The sequence below is a fragment of the Nannobrachium achirus genome, assembly GCF_963921795.1.
Source record: "Nannobrachium achirus genome assembly, chromosome: 2".
NCBI lineage: Eukaryota > Metazoa > Chordata > Actinopteri > Myctophiformes > Myctophidae > Nannobrachium > Nannobrachium achirus.
This window is the reverse complement of record NC_137811.1, coordinates 64,991,201-65,015,908: the sequence shown is the minus strand read 5'-3', so window position 1 is coordinate 65,015,908 and position 24,708 is coordinate 64,991,201. Positions and strand designations below refer to the sequence as shown.

Here is a 24,708-nt window from a genome sequence, read left to right as displayed (position 1 = left end):
AATGCAATTGTCAACGACAAAAAACACAATTGAATCGTTAATCGCAATTATTTGAGTGACAATTAATCGTCATGTAAAATGTCATAATCGTGACAGCCCTACGTTGGTGTGTCTCGGATTTGTCAAAGTTGTGTTTTAGCCGTGCTGCTAATTGTACACGTAATGTTATCTTCATTATTTATCTATCAGTCAAGTTCTCCTCGACAGTACAAAGGCAGGGCCCTTAGCCAATGAGGTGCAGCCAAAGGGTAGATCTTTATGCCCATACATGGTGTTACATGCGAGCCCACGCTGTTTAGTAGGAACAGTATTTCTAGTTGGTAAATGTAATCCGTTGCTATACTGTACCAACTCCTCTGGCATCCACGGAGAGCTAGCTGGCAAAGACCTTTCAGACAGAGCATAAACACTGGGAACCGTTGTATAAAATGATTTAATTTGTGAAGGTGTTGAATGTGTTTGTTGGGCTACCTTGAAACAGAAATGATTGTCCAAGTTTCGCAACATTTACGTACCGTAACGATCCAACATTATGTGAAAATTCCATTAACACCCAACCCGACCTGCCCTCGTCGACGTGTGATTCACTTTTGAGTTTTTTTATGTGAGCGCTTTCTTTGCTACAGTACACTGCTGTCAATCATAAATGTTTGGGAGTTTGATGAAGGACGACAACTAGCTTAGTGTCTCTGACGGTCTGTCTGGCTCTGTTTGGGTGTGTTTCAGATGCTGGGCGGGTACGCTGACTTCCTGTACCAGACAGGGATGATCGATGAGCTGCAGAGGCAGTATGTGGTCCAGCAGACCGACGCTGGTGTTCAACTCATTCAGCAGCAGAAATGGGTGGAGGCGTTTGAGGTAGGAGAGAGAGACGAGGCCCGTCGTTTTATTTGAAGATTGTTTTGCGCACATAATGTTGTGCTCATGGCCCGCCCGGACCGCTGGCGCGATCCGGCCACTTAGACTCTAAGGCTAGGGCTCCACCAAAATGACGGCGTCGTGCCGGCGTCGGACGCCGTCAAAAAATGAACCGGGGCGAATTTGAGCGTCCGACGCGGACGTTGACGTCGGCAGTGGAGCACCCTTCATTGATTAAAACGGGAGCGTTCCCTGCGTTGACGTTGACGCGACGCTCGACGCGCTCGGTGGAGCCGGGGGGTAATGTAGCCTGACGGTCTTGTTGCTTGTCTCTCCCATTACATCTTTCTCTCTCCCTGTTTCCTGTCCATCTCTACTTGACTATCAATAAAAGGCAGAGAAAGGCCAGAAATAAATTAGTTCTTTGTCATAAAGAATATATATATATATATATATATATATATATATATATATTGTTTTTGTTCTATTGACTGGTCTGATTGATCAAAAGTTAAACAAATTTCTCTCATCCGCAGAATAAATTATGAAGACATAATTTTATATTTTTGTAATCACATTTTTCAATTGGTTGTACAAAAAAAATCTATCTTTGTTCTTAAATAAAATGTTAACCACTTCCAACCTTAAAAAAAGAGGTCTTATTTGAGAAGTTCCTTTTAGGCAGGGTGTTTAACTGTACTCTAACTGTCTCTATTTTGGGCATGTTATTATAGGCAACATTTCAAGTATCTTTAAAAATAGCCGATTTAAAAGCTTCATCGGACGACTAAGTGGGCTACACAGTATATTGGTTAAAGGAGTAATACAGACCAAAATAGGACCCCCCCGAATGAGAATATTTCCACAGACGTTCTTACCTGGTTCGATTGATATGTCTCATTTCTGCCCCTGTTCTGAGATCTGTAGATTAGTCCCCACTGCTAAAACGGGCGTATAGTCTCTATCCAAAAGCTCCCGTTTTGGCCGCTTCAAAAAGGTTTTTTTTTTTAAACACTGTGTGTGGTGTCTGTAAGATTTTTTTTTGGAAGCGGCCGAAATGTGTGCTTTTGGATAGAGACGATACGCCCGTTTTAGAGTGGGGACTAATCTACAGATCTCAGAACAGGGGCAGAAATGAGCTATATCAACTGAACCAGGTAAGAACGTCTGTGGAAACATTCTCATTCAGGGGGGGTCCTATTTTGGTCTGTATTACTCCTTTAAGTAGTTAACAAGGCTGTTATATTATGACCTTCAGGTGTTCGACAGGTTGCTGAATGGTGATGTGGACCCCTACCCCTCGTTCTTCCAGAATGCCACGGGCTGCACCAACTATTTCAACTATATGGCGTGTCAGGTACACTCACTGACAGACATTTTACCCAGCTCATGCCTCAACCATGCAATAACTAATACACTTTTGGACACTGTTGACATGTTGAGTCTTATGTAGTTTAGTGTTAGTGCACCTAATTGTAACTGATGTTCGATATCTCCTGCTGACTTAGTTGTTGTATCATGAAGTCATGATGTTGATCATGTAAGGTGCAAAGCAGCCACTGTTACAAATGTATTGATCAGAACCATCTTGACATGGTCTCTCTTATGATCAAATCATAAGAGAGACTGTGAGCATGTAGATCTGGTATTTTCTAAATTTTTGCCTCTAATATTTGACAATTTGGCCAATGTTTAATCAATAACCAAAGACAATGCATAGCTATTTTTTCCAGGACCTTCCAGGACCCTTGATAAATTCCAAAACATTTCCAGTACTGGAAAAATATTTTTCTAATTTCAAAATATTTCCAGGAATTTCAAGACCGTGGGAACCCTGGTAAGCTCTCTGCCAGCTAGCCCTCCATGGATGCCAAATATTGGTGTGCGCTGCGCATGCCATGTTTTAAAAATCACATATTGGGACATGGTCTGAAAATGGATTTCAGTCTTGGGATTTTTTGGGGCTTTAACCACTGCGGCAACAATACCCTTTGACATTGATCCTTGTATTGTCTTCTTTCTCTATACTTACTTAAATGTTCTACTTTTAAAACACCTGTAACTAGGCACTAGGGATGGGACGATAAGCGGTATTATCGTTTATTGTGATAAAAAACTGATTTAATTTATCGTGAAATCGTCCTCCGTCATGCACTGGAATCAACTCGCCTTTTATTTGCAGAGATGCATATCCGGTACCATTTAAACCCTCTATTGGTAAAACGTACTTATAATATACGTACTTGATAGTCTCTTTGCCAAAAAATAGCCGATCTACAAGCTCACAACGCGTTGCGTTGCGACACACGTTGTGAGCTTGTAGATCTGCTATTTTGGCAAACGTTCCGCCCCGGGATAATGGATGTTGGGGATATTTAGATTATGGCGATAATATCGTAAATCGCGATTTCTTTGGTCACAATAATCATGACAAGGGTTCATATTTTAGATTGTAATTTGAGAAAAGAAAAGATGAGTGTTAAAATGTTTTCATTTACTTCTTTCTATCATTTTAGTGATTTTAATTACATTGCTTTCAGTGGTTGGGGCATGCGTGCAAGTATGTATGTATTTAGATACAATAAGCCCATTCCCAAGATGCACCATATCTGGGAATACCCATATTTGGTAATGCCCATATATGGGCAAAATTTGACATAATATATCATGCAGGGGTCTCCACATCGCTGGCCAGATGGCCAAGAATTGGCGTGACCTCGCCCTTTAGTATCAGAATCAAACTTTATTGTCACAACATGGGTGAAAATTGTGCAGGCCCATCAATGCAGTTTAAAGGATAGATACAATAGATAGATAGATAGATAGATAGATAGATAATAGATTTAAAAAAAGTGCATCAGAAAAAAAGTGACTAGTGTGCTTGATAATTATGAGTCATTAAAATAAAAAATATAGCTCTAAAGGAGAGTCCCATTAAAACCTATAGGTAATGTAGATCAGATCGGTCATAATAAAAAACTGTTCACTTCAGTTCAATATGCAGTAGCCCAAAGCTTAGATCTCAGCCAGCTGTCTAATTGCAGCTAAATAAAAGCTTTTCCAGAGACTGGTGGTTGCATGTCGCCCTGAGGTGTCTTACTAGTACTTTTACTTTACTTCTACTCCACTACATCTCAGATGCAAATATTGTACTTTTACTCCACTTTAGTTAACTTTAGTTACAAGTTACTTTGTAGATTTACTATTATTTACTATTACTATTACATACATTGACTTCAGCACTATATTTTGGCCATTTGAAAATAGCCTATCTACAAGCTCACAATCGTCACGGTGCAACACACTGTGAGCTATTTTCAAAAGATCGTTATACTGTATGCCTGCCTACATATGAAAACTTGAAATGGTACAATTCTGCATAATAAGTACTTTTACTTTTGGCACTTTACGTACATTTTGATGCCAAAACCTTTTTACATTTACTCAAGTAAATGTTGAATTCAGAATTTTACTTGTAAGGTTACAGTCACACCAAAGTATGGTTGCCAGCGGATTCTGCCAATACATTTCAGCTGATATTTTCCAGGGACGGAGATAAGATTTTTGTCTAATAATAATTAATAAATATAGCTGCAAGCAGCGATAAAGTGGCCAAGGTAGAAGAAGTAGGAAAGCAAAAAAGCATCAAGGGAAAGCAAAGAAGACATCAAAGAAAAACTGGAAGCAGTGTTCTTCCGAACAGGTCTCCGGCAGGTCAGGTGTTTTTTTTTTTGGCCTAGTGGTGACTATAATAGGCCAAAGTCAAAAGGGTACCACATGTTCTTTGGCCTTTCACGGCAATCGGACGCTGCATGCGGGATTTGAGGCATTTTGTTCCAAAAATGGGTTTTGCAAAAATTGACCCGCTGGTGGCGCTATAACAGGCCAATGTGAGAAGGGTGGCATCTGTTCCTTGGCCTAGTGGGAATGTGCGTGCAAAATCTCACACTGCGTTTGAGACATTTTGTTCAAAAAGGAGCAATCCTGCAAACCTTGGAATTCAATTTTAGCCAATTAGATAGAATATGATATTGGACAACTCAGTCATGATTACATCACTGTAGAGATACTGTGTGCCCATTTGTGTGATTATCGGATAAAATCTGAAGGAGTAATATCGAAGAATGCGTTTTCGGCCTTCTGGTGGCGCTATAAATGACAGGGACTCTGCCGATTTTACACTAATCGGCATAGTTATTGGTGTAAACCTTCAAAACAGAGGGTTAACCTAGCCATTTTCAGGCATGTCTTTTAAATCACAATGTTTTCAAATAATTCAAGTAGTAAACGTCTTCAAATAAAGTTTTTAAACATTAAGTATTGTGAAGTCTGAACCCAAACCAGCACACGGAAACAGTTCTCAAGGTGAAAACGCAATAAGCGTTGTTTTATTCAATGGGGCGTTCCCCTAAAACATGAAATAAAGTTCTTCCCAAAACCGGGGCTTTTAACTCAAAATATGCTTCTTTACAGAACTTAACAAACAGGGGTTACATTCGAAACATGTTTCACAGTATGCCGTTGCTTCCATTAACACATGCCATTTCTCTTCCAAGACTCAGATGCAGCTCCTAATTTGCCTACAATGGGAACAGATAGAACCACCATTAGCAATGTGGCAAAATACAGAGCAAATGTGCGACAGAGGAGAACATAGTGGAGTTTTGCTTACTGCTCGATGGAAGAGTCCCTTCGAGAGCCAGCTACACAGTGAAGAAGAGCTTGGTGGTTAAGAGCAAAAACATTTGGATTGCCTGACTCGGAGAAGCTGTGTTGCGGCCAGGTGCTGACAAATCAAACTGATTGCAACAAGCAGCCATCTTAGCTGCTGCATTCTGGGAAATTAGTTTTTCTGAAAACAAAACAAAGCCATCAGTTAGATTCAGTTCACATGCAAAAAACAGGGCCTGGATAAAAAAATAAGAAAAATCAACTAATCAGCCGATCTACAGGGTTAAAACAAAATAAAGTCAACAGATCTGCTGATTTGGAGGTTGTGATTTGCCATCCAATTTGCGTGATTTTAGGCCAAAATCTGTAGGAGCAGTGTTAACAAATGTTTTGCAAGAATCGGCCTCATGGTGGCGCTGGAGGGCCATGTGAGAAATCAGGCAGCCAAGGAGTGTGTGCAAAGTTTGGCATGGATAGGGGCAATGGTAACGGAGATATGAATAGGGCAAAAGTATGATGTCACACGGACAGAGTGACAGCCGGTGGAGGTTTCGATAGTAACTGCGACCTAACAGTCAAAATAATACTCACATCTCTTTAGTTAAATGCTTACATTGAAGAAAGAGATGAGGCCACACCCCAAACAATAGTGGACACAGGCAATAATCCACAACTGCACACTCCTGACAATATAAAACACATTCTCACTGTAAACCATATAACCAAAATAACACAGTAAAACGGTAAAAGAGACCATAGAAAATACAAGCAAACAGTCTTACCGGTTAACAGAGCAGCACACACTCCTCAACTCAGCAGTGTTTTGTTCAAATTGTTCAGATGGATTCAATCGGCCGACGCCCAACAAGCAACCATCTTAGCTGCTGCATTCTGGGAAATGTAGTTTTTTCTGAAAACCAAACAATTAAGATTCAGTTCACAGGCAAAAAAACTAAAAAAATCAACTAATCAGCCGATCTACAAGCTTAAAACAAAATAAAGTCGACAAATCTGCTTATCTACAAGCAATAATTACATTCCCGAAATGAATCTTTTTACATTCCAATCCCAAAACCAGAAACAAACATTTCCGAGCCACATGTTCACTTACCAATTATCTTAGTCACGCAGCCTCAGTGTCAATATCAGAGTTGGTCAGGTGGATCTAAAAGCAATATAGTGTGGGTTATATATAAATGGAGTAATGCTGTTAGAAATTGGAATAGTCCTGAAATGAAATGTGTACAAACCTGCAGCAGCTCCAATGAGGTTACTGAACAAACTGAAAAAAGACTGGCTTTATACAGGGTGTGGTGATTACGAATGCTCGGCAGCTGTGACTCAGGGACCGTGGTCAAAACATTGCATGTGAAAAATAAGAATATATTCCATTTGAAAAATAAAATAAAATGACTAATTCCCGCTGAACCGTGGGTTACAAGTGCACAAGTGCACAGTGCACTAACCTACATTATTGCAAAGTGTGATTTAAATGTGACTTTGAATGTATGTTTTAGAGGCAGAAGAATAACGCACGCACGCACACACGCACGCACGCACGCACGCACGCACGCACGCGCGCGCACACACACACACACACACACACACACACACACACACACACACACACACACACACACACACACACACACACACACACACACCTGTGCCTAACCATTCTGCATTAGAGGTGGGATTTATGGCTATTTGAAGTGAGACAGTACCATCGATCTGGCTCACTAAAAAGAGCCGTTCAAAAGACTGGCTCATTTGTCTCCTTGTATATTTATATATTTTTAAGAAGAATTTGTTTAAACATGAATCCACAAGGTGGCACCACATTCCTCTGACAGTTGAGATCACAGTTTAGTATTTACCCTTTTCATAAAATGTGTGTGTAAATTAAGCTACCTTGACTTTTGTTATTCATAAAACACCTAAAAAAAACAAGCAGGCAACAATGAACTTGCTCCTCCACTTGTTCTCTCTCTCTCTCTCACTCACTCACTGTACTCAGTCAGTACTCAGTGGAGTAGCAAGGAGATGTTGAATTGGGGGGAGGGGGTCTCCCCCCCAAATGAACGGCTCTCTACTGCGCGAACCGGATCCCAACGTTCACTTCAAAGAGCCGTTCAAAAGATTTGATTCGTTCGCGAACGTCCCAGCTCTATTCTGCATCTAGCCTAAGGCCCAGATCATGGGAAAACCCTACTCACGTCAGGGTGGGGGGTCCCCAGTTCAAATATGATTCTTTTTGGTTTCAGTGATATTTGGACTTACCCTCTACAGTGGTTCATCATGAAAATGTTACTTTGCATGTATGTTTTAGAGGCAGAAGAATAATTTGCATAAAACTTGCAATGTTGATTGAATTATTAAAAAAGCATGTTTCAATGTTTAAAAAATCCGATCTGACAGATCTTTAGATATTGGTCCAAAGTTCATGTAAAAAAAGGTTCTGTGCACGTGACGCAAAAGTTCCGGAATAAAAGCGGGTTTAAGTGTTTTACAAACTGCTCAAATTGGCGGAAAATCTAAGGGCGGAGCTTACTTAACAAAGACAAAGATGTCTTCCGCTTGAGTCAAGGCACGCGTGTAAGCAAGTTGCATGTCTTCAAACGAAACGAGGCATGACTTATGCCCCTTTAAAGTTTGAGTTTTCAAACGCTTCGTATAGCGCCCCCCTTTGGCCAATTGGAGTAAGATTGCTCTCAGTGATATTTGGACTAACCCTCTACATATTTGCCAAATGCCATGAACGTGTCACTTTGCATGTATGATTTAGAGGCAGAAGAATAATTTGCATAAAACTGCAACATTGAGTGAATTATTAAAAAATAATGTTTCGCTTTAAAGAAAATCCGCCTAAGTTTTCAGACCGTATTGGTCCAAAGTTCATGTAAAAAAAGTTTTGCGCACGTTACGCGAAAATCCCAGGAGGAGATAGATTTTGACTGTTTTTCATATAATTCAAAATTGTGGGAGAGGTAAAGGTCAGAGGTCAAAAGTCAGAGTGTAAAAGTTGTTCGGCATGAGGAGACGCATAAGTGTATACAGGTTTCATTGCTGTACCTGAAACAGGGCATGAGCTACACCAGTTCAAAGTCGGCATTTTTCAAAGGCTTCCTACAGCGCCACCCTTTGGCCGATTGTTGCGAGCTTCGCGTTTTAGCCGTTTGGCATAGTCCTCTGCCATACTGCCGAGTTTCGTAAAAAGCGACTGCACGGTCTAGCCGCTAGAGAAAAAGTGGCGGAAGAATAATAATGAGAAAGTCCAATATCAATGAGTGGCCTTTTGCCACTTCGTGGCCTTGGCCACTAATAATTTGAAGAAAATGCAGACAACTCATTTTGCTGGGGATCCCCTGGGAACTCTTCCAATTACCCCCTGCGGATCTCAATTCGAGAACCAATGATTTAGATAGCATGTTTGGGGTTTCCTTTGAACGCAATTCATATAACCATTGACCCCTGTTTGTTGTCCAAGGTTCATGCGGATCACTCCATCTATTAGCTCTTTGTAAGTCTCTTTGGATAAGAAAGTTTCTGGAAATTTGTACTTCCTTATTGTGCAGACATTATTTGCTATCTTGCTTTGTGAGACACTTAAATACCTTGAACCTTGCAAATATTAGATGTGTGGTAACGTACTTCACCCATTTGTAAGACTAGGAATTTGTCATCCCATTTCATTGACAAACATTAGAGACCGTAGCGGTGGAACTATAACTAACTTTATAGACCAGGGGTTTTCAAAGTGGGTGACGGACGGGCACCTTGGGGTGTTGTGACGGCAGTCCAGGGGCGCCGCGAGATAATTTGATAATATTTGGAATTTATTTGGACAAAATAAATCATTTTAAACTAAAGTACAAAGTTATTTTCAGTTCTAACCAAAATGGCTATTATCTCAACGTTTTCCTCGAAACATAATCTCTGGGAGAATTATGGCAAAATGCCCTTATGTTTCTCCTTATATGGAGGTGAATTATTTGGAATGTACAACGCAATTCTGATTTACTCAATTCAACACAATTCTTTCAGATGTTGTCATCATCTTATTGTAATTAATAACAAAAACATATCTTCAATAGTTCCAAACAATAGCTCCTTTCTTGAGGCTGCACACTCGTTTGTCTCTTGTTGTGGCGTCCCTTTGTTAAGTTGCTGTCCCTGAGCCTTGGTTCTACCTGAAGGAGCGTAAATAATTATAATACACTATAATAGATTATAAAAGTGGTTATAACACAATATAATCTATTTTCATGTATTACAACTATATCCTGGTGGTCTAAATGAAAAGTCAGTGAGTGATCAGTCATTATAAAGTGTTTGGCCCTGTTTGGCCTAGCTCAGACCTTCTCTAGATTGGATACTTTTTAGTACCACATTTAGTACTGCTTTCACACCACTCTACCCAGGTCCTTGTAGTGGAAAACCTGGCACAAGTGGGCGGTGTGTTGTGGAGTGGTGTGGTGTTGGGCCTGTGGGGCTTATGTCATACAGTATCTCAGGTGTCACTCACAGTTGACTGAACTGAATCCAGGAAGTGTCGCCCTGCCTCTTTTGAGGTCAGTCTCAGAGCCTGTAATGATTTGCCGGATCAGAGCCTTCTCAAATTTGAGAGGGTGCCACCCACCCCCCAGGGAGCAGTGAATGTCGTAGCCATCCTCAAAGTAGTGGCACAGGGCCGTCTGCCTCGTGGAGGGAATGTACTCGTACACGTGCACTTCATCGCACAGTGCCATCATCACAAGGATGCCCATGAAGCCAGAGGTAGGCGGGGTGGTCTTAATCTTCTCCTGTGTGGTTCCCTGGATTACCTCCCAGAGCTGCCAGATGTAGCTGGGGTGAAGCACGTAGAAGGGCTGACCAGGGTCCAGCCACTTGGTCAGGTTGAGGTCACGAGGGGCTATTCCCCAGGCCACCAGGGTGACGTTGTGGTAGAGAGAGCTGGTCTTGAATTGAAATTTAGGCTTATACAGAATCTGTTTGTTAATGAGTCGAAAAGTCGTTCTGGTTCCCACGTCTTTCTCGTAACCCCCTGTTGGTGCGTGATTGAACCGCATAACCGCTTCATGGGAATCAATCTCCTCGCCTAGTCCTGAGTGCAGCATGGCCCCGGCCGAGGCCACCACAGCGCAGGACTTGAAGCTGCTTTGGTTCTCCTGCCGTCTGTGGAGCCGCTCCAGAGGAACGGAGGGCACCAGATGGGACCAGCCCAGCGAGGAGAAGGGCTGCTCCGATCCGTCCACAGTCCTCAGCCTGGCTGTCTTCAGTTCACACAGTAGCTCCTTTGGGCTCTTGATTTCAACATGGTGCTGTTCCAATTTTGAAAGCCCAGCAGCCACAGATGCATTAGGGGGCACAGTAGCCACAGATGCATTAGGGGGCGCAGTAGCCACAGATGCATTAGGGGGTGCAGGAGCCACAAAGGCTTTAGGGGGCGCAGGAGCCACAAAGGCATTCGGGAAAAGGAGAATCCTAGACCTTATTCCCATAAGGAGAGTCCAAGCCAGGATCATCCAAGCCAGGATCATCACCACCAGCATCAGCCTATAACACTGCTTCATATTGAACTCCTACTGTAGCACACCCAGCCGGATGATGGTCACACTTTTAGACTGGCAGTAGTCCTACAATGGGATTTATTTCCATAAAGCTAATGTAAAAGCTGCGAAATCAACAAAACAGAACCACATTAAACACCTTCTGTTTTAAACAATACAATAAACAATAGAGGTGGAAAAATCCTACTCAAAGTAAGAGTACTGTTACTTTTTTAGTAAGAGTAAGAGTAAAAGTACTAGTCCAGGAAATTACTCAAAAGTAAGAGTAAAAAGTAGCCTATTTAAAAACTACTCTTTGAGTAAAAAGTAAAAGTACTTTTTTTTTTTCTCTTTTTTTTTTTTTTTTTACTTTTTTCTACATGTTACATGTTAGCGGTTACCTAAGCGGTCCCAATGTGATGTCATTAACCAGGAAGAGAAAAACATTAATCAGAAAACCACTTTTAATAACATTTTTAAGAATATATATGTAAACAATACACACAAATCAAGTGCTGCAAATGTTGGAAACAAAGGACATATCTTAGGTCAGTGGTTCTCAACCTTTTCAGGCTGCAACCCCCAAAATAATAATATTTCAACTGCGGACCCCCACCCTGACAAGCAAGCACTTGGAATTGTAGGAGTTGGCATTACATTAGTTTGACTACATCTGTTCCATTGTGAAAATAGCAGATCTACATGCTCACAATGCCACAGAGGCGTTGTGTGCATTTAGATCAGCTATTTTCACAATTTTGGGCTCTACTATTTGACAATTTGGCCTATTTTTGACCAGAGGTACTAAAAAGGTCTAAAAACCTGAATTTACTTTACTTATTTACTGAATTTAAACTACCGTACTCTTACTCATTGTCCAAATGAAAAGTAACGCAAGTATTTACTTTTTAAATTACTCAAAAGTAAGAGTAGAGCATTTAAAAATTACTTTAAAAGTACAGATCCTCAAAAAAACTACTCTTGAGTAAATACTCGAGTACTTTTACTTGAGTATTTTCCACTTCTAATAAACAATAACACAGAAACAGAAATCAACAGAAATTAATAGAATAATAGCACACGCAAAAGCATACACGTACCTTGTACCCTTTTCCATTTGTTGCTTGCTGCTGCTTCTGAATCCATCTCTTGTCTTGGTATTGTATTGTGTTGGGTTGCTCCACCTTTTTTGTATATCAACCCCCTTTGGGGGTTGATCTACCCTAGCCTGGGGCCAGCCTATATACAGTGCAGCTAACTAGTAACTGCGTATCCCCTCCTTGTTTTAACATGGCTGGGATGTCTAGCTCAGCTAGGCTAGATCTACCCTACTGTATATTGGTAATATATCATTTAGTGGATACCGTATACAGGTTTTGTAGCAGTAACTTAAGGCGATCGAGACACTACAGGTGAATAGGGTAAAAAAAATTACTAATAGCTACTACAATGAAACTTTTCCAGTTGATTACTTACATCAAGACTAAGAATTTTTGAATTACAAGTTTTCTGAAATTATATGTTTAGATATGCAAATTAGGCATTATATGCGCTAATGATGCCCAATTTGCAGACTTTTCAGGTACATAAATCTGGAGATTGGATAATGCCAGGTTCAAAACTATTGTTTCCTTTTCTTGACATACTGTATTACAGACAAAAAGAATTACAGAGGGGATTTTAGATATCTCTTTTTATCACTCCATAAATCATAAAATAGTGTCAACAGGCATAAAAAAACAATTTTGCCATGTTTTTAGGAATAAAATGTGATGTAAATCAGGCTATGAATGATATATCAACAAACCCTTCTGTAAAAATCTTCAGGATATAGATAAGAATACAACTGGAAGGTTTGGTGTATGTGGGTGCAACTGAATTGAGATTGTTGTACCTTAGGATGAGGAAAAACACATTTTGAGAAAACGGCTTTTAAAGATCAGACACACCCCCATCCTATCCACGAGTTTCCAACGCCCCATAGTGCATTGCGCAAACGTCTGCATCGAGGTTCCGCCGCCGATTTACAAGCTCACAACGGGTTGCATCTGCGACGCGACGTGAGCTTGTATGTCTGCTGTTAAACCCGGAGGTTTGGTCCTGATAGTCTCCAGTAAACCCCCGGGGAAACTTGTGGATAGAAACCAGTTATTGTAACTTCAAACTCCATTTTAATCATGTTGGATTGATCAAAAACACCTGTCCTCGGGTTCTGGTGACTCATACTGCCCTCCTAATACGTGAGGGGGCCATGTTTCTTTGATTCATCTTTTATTAATTTTTTATTGTCTATATATATATCTTTATTTTATAAAAAATGTATGGAAACAAATGCTGTTAACTCTGCACCTTCACGTATGAAATGAACATCTATATGTGTGACATGTTTAGGAAGCAAAATAGTAAAAAGTCTCAATTTTTTAAATTTTGAATTTTTACATGTTTTCACGAGTAGTTCACCCTCAAAATGATTTTTTTTCTATTGATTACTCACGTCATGGAGACTTGATGGAGACCATTGATTCCGGATCAGTGGTGGTAAATTTATTTGTAATAATTCTTTTGTTTTAGGAATGCGAGAAAAAACTATCCATCCATCCATCCATCCATCCATCCACATCCATCCATCCACATCCATCCATCCATCCACATCCATCCATCCATCCACATCCATCCATCCACATCCATCCATCCATCCACATCCATCCACATCCATCCATCCACATCCATCCATCCATGCATCCATCCATCCATCCATCCATCCATCCATTCATCCATTCACATCCATCCATCCATCCATCCATCCATCCATCCATCCATCCATCCATCCACTTACTGTACTGTACTGTACCCCTCTATCTCTCTCTCTCTCTCTCTCTCTCTCTCTCTCTCTCTATCTCTGCAGCTGACCCCCCCCCTTCCCTCTTGTAACCTGAGACTTTGGTGATGATAATGACACATTGCTCTACAGAGGATTGCGCAATAGGTATTGCGAAATAAGCTTATAAACACAAACTGTACGGTAATTATGCATTTTGAAAAGATGACATCAACTCTATTGCTTCCAGCATAGCATGCACTATGTATTTCTGCATAATGTGCGGTTGCCTGCCATATGGTTGATGTTGACGCAAGTCCATTTGTCAAAACTGAGGCAGTAGGCATCACATATAGCAATTTGACCCAGTCCAGGAAGTTAGATCGATACTTCAAATAAATATTTAAGTTCAATACGATCGTACGCTTTTTCCGTGTCCATCGTTACGATGGCGTCTGGAATTTGACTATAATTAAGATAGTGAATAAAGTTAAATAAACTTCTTGTATTGTAATACGACATTCTTCCTTTTATGAATCCTGTTTGTTCTTTTTTTTAACACATTATGTCACTGCGCACTCCAACCGATTAGTTAGTATTTTGGATAGTATTTTCATATCTACTCCAAGCAGGCTGATAGGCCTATAGGAGGAGCACATTTCAGGGTCTTTGTCTTTCTTATGTACCAGTAAGACTCCCTAATCGGGAGATAAGCGACTGGCGGCACGGGGGTCCGCGGCGGGCCCCGGTGGTGGCTGGGCCCCCGGGACCCCCCTGGGTGCCGGCACCGTCTCTCCTCCGTCTCTCCTCGGCGGCTGTCTGCCGAGGTGGACGCGTGGGTACCGGGCCCAGGCTCTCCTGGTTGCTCCTTGCCCGAGTTAAGGCATTTTATGTGCAATTCAGTGGTGGGGGTCCTCCACTAGGGCGACCACTTTTGCATCCGTTCTGGAGCACCAGGAGTCGGTGGTCCCCGGGAACTCCCCGTGAGCAGCCCCGTTGGGGTGGTCATTTGACCATTTTTGCACGGAGCTCCGGCAGTCCCTGGAGGGGTGGAGGTTGTGGATTGGCAGGCAAGGAGTGTGTCCAAAGTTTGGCTTGGATAGGGGCAACGGTGGCAGAGATATGAGTAGGGCAAAAGTGTGACGTGACGTGACGTGACGTGACAGACCGATTGACGGATTGACTGACTGACTGACTGACAGCCGGTGGAGGTTTTGATAGTAACTAGTAAGACGCCTCAGGGTGACATGCCAATTCTTGGCCATCTGGCCAGTGATGTACAGTATATCGGACCAGTAAGACTCCCTAATCGGGAGATAAGCGGCTGTCAGGTCGAATGTAAAAATAGGCCTGATGGTGGCGCTAAATGGTATAGATCCTTGTTGATGACATGACTCTAGAGATACTGTGTACCGGTTTGCGTGATTTTAGGGGAAAATCTGTAGGAGCAGTATCCAAAAATGTGTTTTTCAAAAATCGGCCAGATGGTGGCGCAAGATGGGAGAGATGCATTTTGATGACATGACTGTGTAGAGAGATACTGTGTACCGATTTTCGTGATTTTAGGGCAAAATATGTAGGAGCAGTGTCCAAAAATGTGTCTTGCAAGAATCGGCTTCATGGTGGCGCTAGAAGAGGGCCATGTGAGAAATGAGCCAAGGAGTGTGTGTGCAAAGTTTGGAATGGATCGGGGAAACGGTGGCGGACAAATGAGTAGGGGGAAAGTGTGACGTGTGACGAGTGACGTGACGGAGGGACTGACAGCCGGTGTAGGTTTTGATAGTATAAGTGTAAGTAACTGCGACCTAACGGTCGCAACATTGAAGGTACCCATATATGGAGACCCCTACCCATAAATGGAGATCCATATACTGTATATGGAGATAGAGACCAAACATGCAGTTATTCGTTGTGAAAGTCCTATGATGTCTATGACATCTGACATACATACATGGAGATCCCAGTCTGTAGAATCAGCCACACAGATATGAGCTGTCTTATGGATATATGGTATATGGATTCTGTTCGTGTGGCCAATGTGGCTTAATATTGATGACATCAGGGAACTCCATATATGGGCATAAAAGGGATTCTGTTAGTGTGACATCACAGTGATATCAGAGCATCATGTCAGAGCAACAAACCCATAGACCGTAAAAAGGTGTACACGTCCAGACAGACGGACATGGACAAGCTGTGCCGTTTCTCATAGTAAACTGCGACCATCGGTCGCAATTACTGATGGGTTTCATTTCTACCTTGGAAATAGAGTCAACCCAAAGACACACACAAAAAGATGCTGTAGAGTATGGAACCAGAGTGTGGTAGACTCTAGAGTATGGAACATATTTTCACAAAAAGAAATAACAAATGGAACACAAAATGATGTGGTGATGAAGTGTCAAATGAATGTTGCTCGAAGATATTGAAGAGATGCCAGCCCATTTCCCAGAATGGCATTTCAAAATGGGCCATGATGCCCATAAATCTCCTGTGTTGACAGTATGATGTAAGGATATGACACTTGTCAGGGACTTACCAGGGCTTACAGTATATCTCCTGTTGATGCATGGATCAGCATGTACATAATGTACCACCAGTAAGACTCCCTAATGGGGAGATAGGCGACCGTCAGGTCACATGTATACACCACGGGCCGTGGAGTGGAGCAGTAGCTTGTAGATCGGCTACTTTTGACTAGTTTCCCATATTTTTTTCCCTGCGGCGTGGGTTTGGCATGTTTAGGGGCAACGGTGGCAGAGATATGAGTAGGGCAAAAGTGTGACGTGACGTGACAGACAGACAGACAGACAGACTGACGGACTGACAGCCCGTGGAGGTTTTCTTAGTAACTGGCTGCGACCTGGCGGTCGCAATTAATGTTATGTTAGCTTCATACATTGAGTCTGGAAGCTTTGACTCCTCATTAGACTTGTTGTAAACTCTTAGCAATAGTTTGTCTTTCATTATATTAAAATACTGGACTGGGAATCCATCTGGACCTGGGGCTTTCCCTGACTGGAGAGAGTTTATTGCTATATTAATTAACCTCTTCTAGGGCCCGTTTACATTGCGTTTTTGCAACGAGAATTCCTCAAAAGGAAAAGTCAGATATGCCTTCCGTTCAGACGACAACAGCATTTCCTGGGGTTAAAAACGGAACGATCTGACACCGGAGATTTGGGTCAAGAAGCAACAACACTCCGGCATCGCACTTTTTCAGATACAGACAGATTAGAATTTTTTCAGAACTCATGTCCCACAATTTGAACAAAAGACTTGTCATCCGATACTAGAGAGCATAATGAGAGTCGACTCCTTTGATAAAGGTGCAGTCTCGCAATACTATACAACTTTGCAAGATTTGTCTAGTCCACCCTCTCTTTCCCATTTAAAAATAACTGGCAAAGAGAGCTAGGTATTGATATCTAGGACGAAACGTGGGAGGAGTGTAATATTCATCACAGTTCTATTAATGTCAGGCACGGCCTCATCCAATTTAAGATCATTCACAGATTACACTTCTTAGTCAGGTTCATTATATATTTTTGTCGGATGTTTTTGGAGATTTGTAAAACTATACATTTTTGGAATCTTCAGAGCATGGGGAATCCAAAAATCAATGTTCCCATTTGCACAGACACCGGCAAAGCTGCCATTTTGGACGTTCAAAATGGCCGACATGAAATACATAATTTGTGCTATCTTGGCTTCTAGACAACCTAGAAACTTAATTAAACATGCCAATCCTATGTTTTCTGGGTCAAGGAATTGAATGAGTAAATGATGGGTGTAAAATGTTCCGGACCTCCACCCCCTTTCTGGGGGTTAACTATTTTGGGACCTCCCAGAACAATACGCCAGCCAGTTAATGTCCTTTTTTCATAATATTAGAGTTGTTTTGTAGGTTTTAAAACATCCTGAATTCATTTATTACACTTTTAAAGCAGCCAGAATAACCCTTCTGACTTTTGGTTGGGGTCTTTCCTCACCTGGGACCCCCCAAACAGACCCCTGAGCCTATCTCAGTAATCGCTCTGCTCCTGCTCCAGAACAATGTTAAATTAGATCATAATTGAAACATAAAAGTTGTTGTAGCTGGGCTCTAAAAACAAAAAGGAATAGTAGCAAATACCAGGGGTTTTCCACAGGAGGTCCGAGACCCCTGGGGGTCCTCAGAGTTACTACAGGGGGCCCGCCAAATCTTGATGGGATATATATTTCTTTTTTTTTACATTTGAAACTTTGAATGATTTTTTGTATTCTGTATTCTGTACTTTGATGGTTTATTAGTATTCTCAGTATTATTTATAACGGTTTTGTGTTAGACAGTTATGGTTGACAGCTGTTACTGCAGGGATTGCAATAATGAAGGTATTGCAACTTCTCACTTTGGGCACGCAGAACAACGTGTCCATTTATTGCACTGCACTCACACTGACAACACAACACACACACACCTCTTTGTTATCGTCACCCCCAAACCCTCACCCTATCCTCTTAAAGAGCCCATGCTCAATTATGCCCAAAGGAATTCACTATACAGTAATTTCAGACATGCAGGATCTATTCGTCTTTATCATCATCATCTTCAATGTCCAACCTAACAGTGTTGACACAGTCTCCACCATAGCATAGAGTGAAAGGCAGGTTATCTGAGCAGCTGCACCGTCCCTTGCAACCTACTTTGCAGCCACATTTGATGAGCTCAAGTACTGCCTTTGGAGCAGGGAGGGCAAGACACTTGACTGGAACATATGCTCCACTCTCTGAATTCCATCTATTTTCTTCGATTGGTGGAGCTCAGGGCTCATTTGTCATGTATGATTTATCCCGCATTGTGACATAGTTGGCATGTCTTTTTGGCGATTCTAATAAATGTTCTTACCCAGTCAGCACCAGAAAAACTGTGTAGGCTAAGGATCCCTTGACTTTTTTTTGTACCTTGGCTTTGACAAATTTCAGAGAAGTAACAGCAGGAGGACATCAGTGTCGTGTGACCAAAAACATATGTCTAGCAAAGCACCATAAGCAGTAGAGGCAAGGACTTGATGAGGTATCAGGGTATCAGCCTCTTCATGTGTACAACAATACAAACATAACATTAACAGCCATTAATTAATCACAGCTAACGAGACGGCTCACCTAAACAACATCAGCTGCATGTCTGAGCTATATAAATGCAAGTTATTATTATTATTATTATTATTAAAGTGTCACTGCAAGAACATCTGCAGGAACACAAAAGGTAAAAATACATCAAGCCAGGACCAAGTGTGGAGAGAAGGGGTCACAGGTGCAGCGCACAACTTGGTTGGTGAGTTAATTGGTGATACGAAGGAGAGCTCCAGGCAGGAATAACCCCACAGTCCTGGAGAATTACTAAATTTCCCCCTTGGGATAATAAAGGTATCTATCTATCTGAGAACTCTACGCATCTGTGTCACCTCAAAACCTCAGGAGGGACCCACCCAATACCTCCCCAGAGGAGCCTCTTGTTGGGAAACTAGACCAGGTCACCTGGTTGTGCCAGACCCGCAATGAAAACTAGTATGGCACTGAACTAACACATGAACACACAGGATTTTATAGTCTCAGCAACAAAGCGTAGTGAGCTTGTAGATCGGCTGTTTTCACTAGTATGGCACTGAACTAACACATGAACACACAGGATTTTATAGTCTCAGCAACAAAGCGTAGTGAGCTTGTAGATCGGCTGTTTTGACTAGTATGGCACTGAACTAACACATGAACACACAGGATTTTATAGGCTGAGCAGCTGGAAATGTTTGTGAGCTTGTAGATGGTCTGTTTTCACTAGTATGGCTGTGGGGCAAATGTTTTGCAGCACTGAACTAACACATGAACACACAGGAATTTATAGTCTCAGCAGCTCGTCAGCCAACTCAACTCAGCTGGTCCCGTACAGGTGACGGCACTCAAGGCAATCAGCCGAGCAAGGGAAGGGAGGGGCAGATGAGCAGTCAGAGGCAAACACAGGCACACTGAGGAAAAGAGGGACACTGAGGAAAAGAGGGACCGACCGACAGACCGACAAAGCCTTATGTAGGCCGACCCCCTGGGTCTGGCAAAAATAGAGCAGGAGAGGGGAGTTTAGCCTTGGCCAGGAGGAGGAGATGGGCATTGATTTGGTCACCACTGCCGACCCTGCCATCAGGAGGGTGTAGCGGTTCAATGGTCGAAACACCTGATGATCGATGGTTACCGCCTGAAGACATAAAACGTTCCTTGCCAAGGCTACATTCACCAAACGTGAATGGAGGAGAAGCATCGTTAGATGTAATTATAATCCTGTGCAGTGCACTTCCTCAAAATCATGTCCCTTGATCATATTATGATGCCTACTTTGTCATGCCTGACAAATTCCCCTGAGCTTCCGTCAATTGACGAAAATAGATGGAATTCAGAGTGGAGGGTATGATCCAGTCAGTTGTCTTGCCCTCCCTCCTACAAAGGCTTTTTTATTGATTTGATTGAAGTATTTATTAGAAGTTTTGCATAGGAAAATGTACAGTTTCATGACAGCACAGTTCATTGATACAAGGTCAACTAAAAGTAAACTAAGGTAAGGCGTAAGACGTTGAGGTCCTTTGCTTTAACTCATATAAATATAGGCAATACTTGAGCTAATCATGTATGGCTGTAAAGCAGATTGCAAGGGACAGTGCAGCTGCTTAAACAATACAAATAAAGACTGTCAACCAGTGCAGCTGCTTAAACAATACAAATAAAGACTGTCAACACTATTAGGGAGGACATGTATTGTAGTGAATATCTTTGGACATAATTGATCATGAGCTCTTTAAGAGGATAGGGTGAGGGTTTTGGGGTGCCGATAACAAAGAGGTTTGTGTGTTGTTTTCAGTGTGAGTGCAGTGCAATACATGGACACGTTAGTCTGCACACCCAAAGTAAGAAGTTGCAATACCTTAATTATTGCAATCCCTGCAGTAACAGCTGTCAACCATAACTGTCCAACACAATCATTTTATACATAATACTGAGAATACTAATAAACCATCAAAGTACAATACATAAAAAAACATTCAAAGTTTCAAATCCCATCAAGATTTGGCGGGCCCCCTGTAGTAACTCTGAGGACCCCCCTGGGGTCCCGGACCCCCGTGGAAGACCCCTGGTATTTGCTACTACTCCTATTTGTTTTCAGAGACCAGCTACAACAACTTTTATGATTCAATTATGATCTAATTTAACATTGTTCTGGAGCAGGAGCAGAGCGATTACTGAGATAGGCTCAGGGGTCTGTCTGGGGGTCCCAGGTGAGGAACCCAACCAATAGTCAGAAGGGTTATTCTGGCTGGTTTAAAAGTGTAATAAATGAACTCAGGATGTTTTAAAACCTACAAAAGAACTCAAATATTATAACTGGCTGGCGTACTGTTCTGGGAGGTCCCAAAATAGATACCCCCCAGAAAGGGGGTGGGGGTCCGGAACATTTTACACCCATCATTTACTCATTCAATTCCTTGACCCAGAAAACATAGGATTGGCATGTTTAATTAAGTTTCTAGGTTATCTAGAAGCCAATATAGCACAAATTATGTATTTCCTGTCGGCCATTTTGAACATCCAAAATGGGGGCTTTGCCGGTGTCTGTGCAAATGGGAACATTGATTTTTGAATTCCCCATGCTCTAAAGATTCCAAAAATGTATAGTTTTACAAATCTCCCAAAAAATCCGACAAACATACATTTCTTACTATAATGAAACTGACTATCTCCCCGACTAAAGTGCATAAATTATTTAAGGATTCTTCTCCCCTGTGTGGCAAATGTTTTATTGAGCAAGGTACTTTAGCACATCAATTTGTTCAATGCCATAAGTTGCAAAACTTTTGGAGCCACATTTTTGACTTTCTAGGGAAAGCTTATGAGAGGGTCCTCCCTCCCGCTCCTTTAACTGCGCTCTTCGGGGTGCTGGAGCCAGGGTGCTTAGTCGCCCCCTAGGGTCACCTGCTAACTTTTACTGATTAATTACAATGTGTGATTACTCTGAATGCTGTTCGCCTATCTCCGGGGACGCGTGCCGCCTTCAGCCATTTGTTTGTTTGTTTGTTTGACTTTTGTCTTTTTTTGTCTTTTTTTCCTAGTCTGTATTGTCATTATTGCTGTTGTATTATTTAAGGTTTAACTGTCAGGTTTGTTTTTATTGTTTATATATGTATATTCAACTTTTGTAATCTTATAAGGTTTTTTCTACTCTGTCATAATGGTCCAATTTGAAAAAAAAAGAAGCAACAACACTTGTGGGCAAGCCCCACCCTGCCAGCCTGACCAACCCAATCTTTAAGATACTTCTCATGTTCCTCTTTGTTTAAATGTGTATCCTGTAGAAATGCTATCCCCTTAATAACGTTATTAAAGCCCCGAATATTCCATGTACAAACTCTGTAATACTCATTAGCAACTAGTTAAGAAAAACGACTAAAACGATTTTGGTCTTTGTTGCCAAAAGCGACTAAAGCGACTTGATCGCTAAAAAGTGCTTCACCACCGTCTTGTATGTGTCTGCGCCCGGACTGATTTGACCGACGGACCGGAACCTGTACCGGAAGTAAACAAAGATTCAGGAAGTAAAATCGCGTGGGGAATCCCATCCCCATCAACGTTAACTAAACACGTTAATTCTAACCGAATGGTAGGTGGCAGAAAGAAAATAAGGAATGATGTTAGCTTTCTAAAGCCCGTATCAGAGTGTACGGTGGAGAGCTATCCACCGGTGGAAAGCTTTCCACCTCAAGTCAGAAAATAAGTGCAGGACATCATAGTACGCCACGGTGGAGTCCTATTCACCGTGACTGACTAGTCTAGATTGACCAATCAGTGAACGAGGTGTAGAGCCTGTCTGTCTGATAGTAAAAACAGAGAGATGTGTTGGGACTCACGGTGTAAAGCTCTCCACCGTGAGGAATGATGTAACGTTGTAGTTTCATGACTCAAAAAGACTACACCGCGGTGTAAAGCCTTCCACCGCCCAGGCGACTATGATGCCGGCTTAACGGTATAGCGCGACCACGGCAACAACCGGGAGGCGAACCCGGGCCGCTACTTTACAGGGCGCGTACATTCTTCTTTTTTCCTTTGAAAGAGGGGGAGTGGGGCTTTCCATAGAGGCATAGATTAATATATGTAATTGAAGTACAACATATGATTTGGGCCCCCATAAAAAGGTGAAATTAAACAAAATGGCTGGCACCAGTTTGATAGCTTTTAATTAAAGGGTGGCATTCAGTGTGTTAAAAGCAGATTGCGCTGTAACACCCCCCTCCCTCCCCGCAACATGATGATCACGTGATCCGTGTGATAGTTTGACATTGTCTGAGCTTCAACACAAAATAAAAACAACAAATAACGAAAACCCTCCAATTGCTCCAAACAAAAACAAATCCTAAGGTTTGGACACCATACGCCCATTCTAAATAAAATGTTCACATCGTCCTATCCCTACTAGCAGGGTTCCCACGGTCATGACATTCCTGGAAATATTTTGAAATTAGAAAAATATTTTTCCAGTACTGGAAAGGTTTTGGAATTGATCAAGGGTCCTGGAAGGTCCTGGAAAAAATAGCTATGCATTGTCTTTGGTTATTGATTTTGTTAATACCTCTGAAATGACAAATTAAACATTGGCCAAATTGTCAAATATTAGAGGCAGAAATTGTGAAAATAGCCGATCTACATGCTCACAACGCCTCGCAACGCGAGGCGTTGTGAGCATGTAGATCTGCTATTTTCACAATAGAAGCGTGTTATACAAAATTCCTCAACTCTTAGTGCTCGTCAGGGTGCCGGGTCCCCAGTTAAAATAGGATTATTTCGGGGATCACATCCTGAAAAGGTTGAGAACCACTGGCATACACTACCCGTCTTTGGGCATTGCGCATAGGAGTAAGCGACTCGTTATTGAGCTGAATCATTGTTATATAGTCCTGGGAATTGGGTTAAATATTCTGGAAAGGTTTTGGAAAAGTTTTGGAAATTAATTGGTAAAAATGTGTGGGAACCCTGTACTAGCCTGTACTATTATATGTATGAAAGTAATTCTTATGATGACGACGTTCACTCCTACAGGAGCCTGAAGACCAGGAGTACTTCTCCCAGTTTGTGACCCTGGCGGAGGTGAGGCGGTCCATCCACGTGGGGAACCTGACGTTCAACGACGGCTCGGAGGTGGAGAAACATCTGGTTCAGGATGTGATGAAGAGCATCAAGCCCTGGCTGGGGGAGCTGATGGACAACTACAGGGTGAGGCTCCAGCATAGACTGTAAACCAGGGGCTTTCAAAGTGGGAGACGGGGCACCCTTGGGTGCCGTGACGGCAATCCAGGGTTGCCTCAGAATGATTTGATGATATTTGGAATTCATCAATAGCACTACATCAATGTCACTTCACTATGTGAAGACCTGATTTGCACTGTACTTGATGAGTTCTTTTTCCATCTCCAGCCAACTCTCTTCACCGAAAATAGCAGATCTAACACAACACATTGTGACGCGTTGTGAGCTTGTAGATCGGCTATGTTTTGTGAACTTTCCCCCCAGAATAGGGATACTGGGTTTCAAACATCAAGAATAAAGTTATTTTCAATCAGTTCTGATGGAAAACGATATTTCCCTGCAACATAGTCTACCATATCTCAGGTGGAAATGTAATATCATGCAAGATTCAGAAAACTGTGTAATTCAGGGGTGCCGTGGATGAAAAAGTCCCTGAGTCAAAAAAGTTGTAAAACCACTGTGTAAACAATATGGACGGTGGGAACCCATTGC

At 41.9% G+C, this 24,708-nt stretch overlaps 1 protein-coding gene across 1 annotated transcript in view; it reads left to right on the top strand.

Annotated features, from left to right (window-relative positions):
• The window catches only part of LOC308304954 (putative serine carboxypeptidase CPVL), a 36,090-nt gene that overhangs the window by 8,250 nt on the left and 3,132 nt on the right, over positions 1-24,708 (top strand). Inside the window, exons 9-11 of the mRNA XM_080749578.1 lie at positions 727-858; positions 2,117-2,215; positions 24,010-24,183. Coding sequence (XP_080605704.1) covers positions 727-858; positions 2,117-2,215; positions 24,010-24,183 — 405 coding nt within the window. The remainder of the gene's footprint in view (positions 1-726; positions 859-2,116; positions 2,216-24,009; positions 24,184-24,708) is intronic.